The sequence below is a fragment of the Rhineura floridana genome, chromosome 17, assembly GCF_030035675.1.
Source record: "Rhineura floridana isolate rRhiFlo1 chromosome 17, rRhiFlo1.hap2, whole genome shotgun sequence".
In the NCBI taxonomy this organism is placed as follows: Eukaryota; Metazoa; Chordata; class Lepidosauria; order Squamata; family Rhineuridae; genus Rhineura; species Rhineura floridana.
Window position 1 is genome coordinate 8,327,668 of NC_084496.1, and position 9,004 is coordinate 8,336,671.

Sequence of the window (9,004 nt, forward strand, 5' to 3'; positions counted from 1 at the left end):
AGTGAGGCCAACTAATTCTGTTTTTGACCCCATCCTCCTCACTGCTGGATTCTACAAGGGCAACACTGAGAGTAAGGAAGAAGAGGAGGCTGATGGCCAGGACCACCCCTTGGACTGGTTGTAAGCAAGAGGGGAGGGAGGCAGGTGGGGGTGGCTGAGGACAGACTGAACATGGTGGGGCAGTGCCCCACTTGTCCTAATGGACTAGCCCCCACTGGTGAGGTGACTGCTTCCGGCAAATTTTAAATGCTTCCAAGGATGGCAGAGTGGGGGATAGACAGGGGGATGGGACAGCTCTGCATCAACAGAGGACACAGCCACACCATACATTTAAAGCCCATGGCTTCCATCAAAGGACCCTGGGAGCTGTAGTTTGTTAAGGATGCTGGGAATTATAGGCCTGTGAGTGGTAAACTACAGTTCCCAGGATTCTTTGGGGGAAGTCATATGCCTTAGACGGATGGTGTGGACGTGATCAGAACAAGTGGAGGGGAATGTCTTGGTAGATTGTGCACCAGGTTAATTAGTAGGAGTGCCACCTTACGCTAGCCTTGGCCAAACTGGACGGAATGTGATCGAACACATAAAGACAAACGGCAAGACCCTTACAAAAAAGGACACATCTAATACACTTTAAAAATAAAAGACAACACGGAACATGGACCGCCTCAAATAGGTTGTCTGAACTGCCTCTTTGAGTGGGTGGCTTTGAAAGCCAAAGGCAGTGGGTGGTGAAAGAAAAAGGCCTGACCCACTCTGCCCTCCACCCCATTTGCTCACGAATGCCATAGGATCGGGTTTCTGCCATGCAGAGCAGGGTAAGCAAACAATGCACAAAATACACAGAAGTCTCGGAGGTGCCTTGGATGGTTTGAGCGACACACAGGGGTGATCCAAAGGCAACTCCTTGGAAAATGCATAGTTGGGTTATTTCGAAGAGAATTAAGAAGAGCCCGTCGGATCAGACCAAAAGTCCAGTTTCCTACTTCCCACCAGTGGCCAACCAGATGTAGGGAAGGTGCACTGCCCCCCCCCAACATTTTTTGTGCATTTCTGCACCTTTTCCAGTTCTATGACAGGCCCTCCCTTTTTTAAGATGGGGAAACCAGAATTCTACATAGTATTCCAAATGTGGCCACATCACAGTAATTATTAAAGGAGCATTCCGGCGATTAGGCAATCAGAGAGAATCACAACGAGCGCATCCCTGGTGTTGACAGATCCATAGCTACCTACATACCGGTACTACACTGCAACCTGTTGTGTTTTTTAAAAAGTAGTTAACATTGAATCACCAGCACAAAGTAACCCCAGAATTAAGTACAGGCTTCTTTCCTCCCTGTTTCTCCTCCACAAGCTCCCTCCCAGCACCAGCTGCCTAGTATATCTGTTCTTTAAAAACTGATAATACACATGTCCATAACAACAGAAATCTAATTCTCCTTGGCCCCAGAACCCATTCAGGCAGCTATCAGTTTTTAAGCCAAATGAAGACAAAGCCACAACTACTTGAGCAGAGCAGTCTGGATACCCAGAAGGGAACTCCTTCAGATCGATTTAAGATGATGATCACACACACCCCTCCATGGAGGTTCCATGTATGAGAAGGGGGCACATAGACCTTATCTATCCCCTGTGCCTGAAGGATCTAGACTCTGCTCCAAGGCTTAACTAATACATCTAGGTGGATAAATTGCACAGTGGCTCATTTCCCTAATTCGTTCCACTTCTGCTAAGCCACGGGGAGAAATGAATTATGCAGAGCACTAGAGTCATCACACACACTCCCTCTCAGTACTGGGAAGCCTGCTCAGCTCCACTGCATGCTTTCTGTTTCACGAACATTTTCAAGCTTACTTCAGCAGCCCTTTTTGTAACAGTAACTAAGGTTCTGTAGATGCAGAACTGAGTTCCAGATACCAAATTCCATTCGTTTGCAAAGCAACTGCAGATGAAAAGAATTACATAAAGCCAACATGGAGATTAACTAGCCAACCCTTAGTGGGCAAATGACTGAGGGCTGCTGACCAGGAATTATCTCCTTGATGGAGTGCATGAAAATTAAGTTCCACAGTAGAGGGGGATGGTATTGCTCAAGCACACCCTGAAAAGGAGGAGTTGGTGGGCACTGACAAAGTTTATTTTGATTTGTGGGCTGTCAAGGTTGCAATGCACAAGAAGAGGGAGCTGCTGATGCCCCCAACGTGGGGGTTGACGGGCACAGCACCACTTCCTGCCTGGGCTGCTAACAATGTCCTGGTCTGCCCTTAGCAAAGAGACAGGTCATCTCATTGAAACCTTGAGCATCACAGCCACAATCAATGCCTTTGCAGAAAAGGGATCGTTAGGGAAGGGACAAAATAGAACCCTTTTTTCCTCTTTTTCTGCTGGGTTTCCCCTTACTGACTTGGGGTTGTGTGATTTTAGGGTGGTTTTTTGGGGTGATCTAGCAAGCAGCATACAGAGGGCTCAGTGCAGAGCAGATGCTTTGTGAGCAGGTGCTATTCAAGTCTGACAGGTGCATGCAGTTGGGCCCACATTAAGGCTGAGGTTTTTTTTTTAACTTTGGGGGGCGGCGGCACTTGGGCCACAACACACCTGGCCCCTCCAAAAAGCCGGTCACCACATTTCCCTAATTGGACAAGCAGAACAAAGCCTTGCTAGAACCCTTCCTCTCCATTCTTTTCCCACAATGTAATACTAAAAGGGTGTGCTTTAATTTTATAATTTTGCAGAGAAATACCACTTTGTGCTGAAAAAAAATCCACAAGATGCTTCCACAGTTTGCTCGTTCTTCTAAAAGGCACCCACATATGGAGGAAAACCATGAAAACAACTTCTCCCACAGAAATCCCACGGTGGGATTTTTCTCTCTTTTTAAGGGAATATGCTAACCCACCTAAAAGAGGCAATAGAACACGCCTGGGGACCCTTTGGAGCTGGTAGTTCGGCTACAACTCCCATCATCCACAGCCTGCATGACAAATGGTTAAGGATGATGGGAACTGTAGTCCAACTGCATTTGGAGAACCTCAGGTCCCCCAGCCCTGTAGTGAGAACATCCTTCATTCGGAGAACTCGGGGGTTGAGCTGGGCCCTAAGTGAGAAGCTGATCCTGCTCTGTTGCCGAGACAAATGCAGCACTTCGACAGAGCTTAACCTAACAGCGAGGGGCCTCTTAGAATATGCAGGTGAGGACCTTGAAGGCAGGAGAACTTCCTCCTCAATCCAATGTGGGCTTTCTTGGTGGGATTTAAGCCATTTTCCCCCCAGAGAACCTCAATACAAGCAGGAGCTTATCCTCAACATTTCTAAGTTTCGTTCTCTCCAGATTTCAGAGGAGGAAAAGAGCTTTCATTTGACAACAGTCCCCTTCCACAAGGGTAACTCAGCTGCTGCCAGCCCCAAAAGTACCTCTGGTGCAGAATTATGTACCCATCTAATTCCAGGATGCTTTGCACCATCAAGCACACGGCTGGCCATGGGGCGTTCAAATTGATTAGATGCATTTCTACCTCTTTGCAGTTAGTGAGGATTTCACACAGTGGAGAAGTCTCCCACAATTCCGGATCGGAGCTTTCAGATGGAAGCCAGTTTTCTCTAAAGCAACGCTCTTAAACCTTGGGTCCTCAGATAGTGCCAGACTCCATCTCCCATCATCCTCCAGCTAGCTTAGCCAGTGATCAGGGATGATGGGAGCTGTAGTCCAGGAAGAATTCAGTTGGGCTAGATGATCTATCTATTCAAACATTAAATGTACTTTGTTATGTTTGAAATTGCTATCAATCATAGGACATGGTTAAAAACTTCCATATATATCAATACAATTCCTTGTGCTAGGTCTTTCTAATAAATGTAATATACATAAAATGACTAGCATTCATAAACTGGCTGGTCGGTGACTGAAATAAATATTGATTGATTGATTCATAAGACCATGTATAAAACAGTCATGTATACAATCACGCAAACAGCAAGCGTGACCTACACCTTTTCTACACAGATCTTGTGCAGTCAGTTGAGACTGGAGGATAAATATTAAGGATCCACAGTATTGCAGGCCTCTCTAGTTCAATGAAATTGCTTGTTATCTTAGCTGGCTAGAAAAGGTGTAGGTCACACTTATTGTTTACAGGATCTAGGCATGTCAAAGGAGCACAACAGCATTCAGCTGATAAAAATTTACAGTTCCCACTGAAGAAGACCTGTATAGGCTGAAACGCGTTTGGGATATGTTCAGCACAGACATTTTATTCCTGTTATACATGTAATCGTATTATACATGATTGTTTTATATATGGTTTTATGAATGCTAGTCATTTTATGTATATTACATTTATTAGAAAGACCTAGCACAAGGAATTGTACTGATATATATGGAAGTGTTTAACCATGTCCTATGACTGACAGCGATTTCAAACATAACAAAGTACATTTAATGTTTGAATAGATAGATCATCTAGCCCAACTGAATTCTTCCAGGCTTGTTTAGGTTGGGTTGGGTTCCTTTCCTTTTTGGTTCACGTTAATAGAGTTGTAGTCCAACCACATCTGGAGATGATCCATTGCTCTAAACTACAGCAACCCCCCCTTCGGAATTTATTTGATTTATATGTGTGTGTGTGTGTGTGTGTGTGTATGTACCATTTTTGCGGTTTCAGTCAGTGAACACTGACAACATTATTGGGGAAAGGAATCTGCACGTATGGATGCAGAGAACCTCCCTGAAAGGATGGTCATTGTGGGGTTCCGAATAGGAGGGCTACACCACCAAATTCAGCCTCACAGTTTTCAGCATTCAGCCCCAGATGTAAAATCAACAAATGACCCTGGATCTGATCCAAGGGTGGGGGGAATATGGTTAGTTGCCTGCTGCCTTTTCTCTCTACCTGCCTTTTTGCCACCTGAGGAAACTGAGCGGTGAAAAGACAGGGCCGGGTTGGACGGAAATGCTACAGGTTATTTAGTTTGCTCATGCAGACACGGGGCGCAGCCAAAGCACAGATGTGTGCCTTGCCAATGCCCCATGACTGAGGCACCCAGGGCCAACAACACGGAGACATGATCCAGTGGAAGCTCTGGAGGACGCAAGACACCCCATCCCACCAGTGATCCTCGTGTACAAGTACCGCCAGCCATCACAGGACCAGGGGCTCACTCCCTGCACGGCAATGGTGCAACGCTGTCCCCTCTCTGGTTGGCTTAAAGGTGGAGTAAGAGCTAGCGAAGACCTACAGGCTGGCGGCCTTGAAAGGCAGTCCTTCATTGTCTTTCCCATGCCTCCTCGCCACATGCGAGCGTACACACCAACACACACGCGCAGACGCTCACCCATGCACGCTTTTCATCTTGATCCTAGCACCACGGCGAGTGGGAGCCTCCCCACATGTCCCCCCACAACCCCTCCAGCTGATGAGGATGTCCATCCTTTTTATGCATTGTTGAAGACATGGTTGGTAATATAAATTACTGTCTCTATGTACAGGCACCGGGGTCAGTCTGTGGAGCCGGCAGAAAGGCTCCGCCTCATTTCCCTTGATCCTCTGTGTAGTGCTGGAAACGGGTGAAGCTCATGAAGACTTGCTCCAAGGAGATTTGGCTGATGGAATAATCCTCTACACAGTACTTCTCTTTGGCTTTCTCTAGTGTCCCGAACACCTGGGAGGAAGGAGACAGAAAAAGTCCAGTGGGAGAAGAAATGACTTGATGAGAGGCTCAGGAGGGAAACCCCCTTCTCTCAAGCGGGATTTCTGAAAAGCAGAGATGGGGGAGAAAGTTGATTCCCTTTTGCATTTAAAGGCAAACCTACCTAATTGGCACTTTCCAAAAGAATATGAGAACCAACACACAGCCACCCTTCGAAATTCACACTTATCTGAGCTTTGGAAAGCAGCTCTCCAACCAACACAAGGCTTACAAAAATGCATATGATTATCCGGGGAACGTGCATAACCATGAATATATTTATGAAAATAACATACAAACATGTATTTAGGAGAAATTGCTTTTAAGAGATGTGGACGTTAGTCAAAACTGCATGCAAGCGTGTGTTTATTAGGAGGAATTTGCATAAAAATGCTATTGAATTTTCAAAAAATATCTTAAAGGATGTTTTTTTTAAAAAAAAAAACACAAATTGCTGCAGAAATGTGGAGAACTGGGGAAAATGAGAAATTGAGAAAACTGAAATTAACGGATCCAGTCAGCCCTACTTGAAAGTTTATAAAAAGGCTTAGATCACTCTTCAAGGATCTTCCCTCTTCCCCCCACCTGCCCCACAGCAAGACAGCTTCTTTCCTTACTATTATGCATTCCCACCACAGCATAGGAAGACAGGAAGCTGCCAAGGGTCCATCTAGTTCAGTACTGTCAAGACTGACTGGCAGCAGCTCTTCAGGATTTTAGGCAGGAGTCTCTCCCAGCCCTACCTAGAGATTCCAGGGATTGAACCTGGGATCTTCTGCATGCAAGAAACATGCAAAGCAGACACTCTACCACAGAGCTAGGACCAGTCTCTATATCCACGCACACAGCTCTTCCCAGAGTAACATAGAGGAAAAGGGAGCTTAGAATCTAAAGGCCCCTCAAGACAATCTGTTTATTCAGCATTCAGCCTGATTAGATTGCACAAAGCATATGTAGCATCAGACTGGGCCTAATCTTTATTGAGCATTTGTTCTGATTTGTTGATGGAGAGGTTATACAACAATGAGCATTCATCCAGATTTGCTTATGGGGTGATGACACATCTTCTGGTTAATAATTTCTTTTATCTTTCCAGTGCATTTACCCAGCATTTTCCTAACTGCAAAAAGGCTACATTTATGTATTTTTTAAAATGGATTTGTTGTGCTAGGGCAACAGAATGCTTTAATCCGCTTTTAAGTGTGCAAACTTAAAGTGCTTGAATCTCTCCTTAAAAAATAGTGACAGTCTGGAGGCACTCTGCGGCTACCTAAGGACAGGCAGCATGAGAACTGGTGTGGTGTAGTGGTTATCGAGTGTCAAGCAAAGACCAGAGAGATCAGGGTTCAAACCCCCACTCAGCCACTGGGTGGCCTTGGGCCAGTCGCTACTTCTTAACGGCAAGGTTGTTGTGAGGATACAACAGGGCGCCATGTATGGAGGGATCCCCAGACATGTATGCAGGGGTCCACGGCCACCAGAATGATCAAGGGGATGGAGTGACTCCCCTATGAGGAAAGGTTTCCAGCATTTGGGGCTTTTTAGTTTAGAGAAAATGTGCGTAAGAGGGGAACATGACATAAAATTATGCATGGCATGGGGAAAGTGGACACAGAAAAGTTTTTCTCCCTCTCTCATAACACTAGAACTCGTGGACATTCAAAGAAGCTCAATGTTGGAAGATTCAGGACAGACAAAAGAAAGTCCTCCTTTACACAGCGCAGAGCTCAGCTGTGGAATTCGCTCACACAGGAGGCAGTGATGGCCACCAACTTGGAAGGCTTTAAAAAAGGGTTAGACAATTTCATGGCAGATGAGGCCATCAAAGGTTACTAGCCACAATGGCTATGCTCTGCCTCCATAGTCAGAGGCATTATGCTTCTGAATGCCAGTTGCTGGAAACCGCAGGAAGGGAGACTGCTCTTGCGCTCAGGTCCTGCTTGCGGGCTTCCCATTTGGGCATCTGGCTGGCCACTCTGGGAACAGGATGCTGGACTAGATGGGCCACTGGCCTGATCCAGCAGGCTCTTCTTATGTTCTTATGTTTATGTTCTTAAGGGTCAAACTGCACGCTTCACCAGGAGCAAGCAGAATTTAGGCTTGCAGCATCTACGTATTTCCTACTCGAAGCCCGAGATTTCCCAACCAGAACCTGGTGGTGCAAAACCCCCACACACGCTCACACCCTTAGGGTGCTACCAGATTGTTGCTATTTTACAGATGGGATTCAGTCAAGGCTGCGCAGTTATGGTTGATTGGGAGGTCATGCGCATCACACCCGCTTCCCCCAAAAGATCGGACTTTTTGCAAGAAGGAAAGAAAGTGGCAGGAAAATGCACTGGAAAGTGCAGGGACTTACAGGACATGCACTGACTGAAAAATGAAGCAGTATGTTTATTTATTTTATTTATTATTTGATTTATATCCTGCCCTTCCTCCCAGCAGGATCCCAGGGCGGCAAACAGAAGTGCTAAAAACACTTTAAAACATCATAAAAGCAGACCTTAAAATACATTAAAATACATTAAAACACAACAACGTTAAAAAAACCTTTAAAAACATCTTTTAAAAAAGGGTTGAACACATTATTGTTATTATGTTCACCCTGAAACTTTTCAAGGCACAGTCAGTATTGGATGTGGGACTGTATACATGCCCTGATACCATCCTGAGCACAGATCATCCTGGATGCACAATACAAAGGACACCTGGAGGGGGCCTCAGTAGGCAGCTCGTTTGCTGGCCACTGTTCCAGCGCCCCCCCCCCCCAGCAGCTTCCCTCCAGCTCTTACCTGTGCCCAGCTGAGGTTCTTGTTGGTAAGGTGATAATGGACCATGCCCTGATGTTCGTGCTTCAGGACACTACCTGGAAGAGGAGAAGCAGAAGTTTTGCTATGTTGGTTGGTGAGGAGGAGGACATGAGCCACAGACAGTGTGGGTAAGATGATGAGCTAAAAATCAGGGAGTCTCAGCTTGAACGTTTGCATCCTGCCCTTAATTCAGTATGGCTGTGTACATTTAAAGTACATTCCTGTCCCCGTCCCCAAGAATTCTGGGACCTGTAGTTCGTTAAAGGTGCTGAGAGAGTTGTGAGGAGACCCCTTATTCCCCTCACAGAGCTACAATTCCCAGAGCGGTTTAACAGTCAGTCCCTCTTCCTAGGGTACTCTGGGAATTGTTGCTCTATGAGGGGTTTCCTAACAATTCTCAGCACCCTTAACAAACTACAGTTCCCAGGATTATTTGGGGGGAAGTCATGATTATTTAAAGTGGTATAACACTGCCTTAAAGATGGGGCCCTGGGGTAAGGCAGCTTCCC

At 45.9% G+C, this 9,004-nt stretch overlaps 1 protein-coding gene across 2 annotated transcripts in view; it reads right to left on the reverse strand.

Annotated features, from left to right (window-relative positions):
* Window positions 1–4,422: 4,422 nt before the first annotated feature.
* ABCA3 (ATP binding cassette subfamily A member 3) overlaps window positions 4,423–9,004 on the reverse strand; it is a 104,742-nt gene continuing 100,160 nt past the window's right edge. For both annotated transcript variants that reach the window (XM_061599439.1, XM_061599440.1), the window contains 2 exons: window positions 8,478–8,551; window positions 4,423–5,658 (listed from right to left, as the gene is read on the reverse strand). In XM_061599439.1, coding sequence (XP_061455423.1) covers window positions 5,527–5,658; window positions 8,478–8,551 — 206 coding nt within the window. In that variant the 3' untranslated portion in view covers window positions 4,423–5,526. The remainder of the gene's footprint in view (window positions 5,659–8,477; window positions 8,552–9,004) is intronic.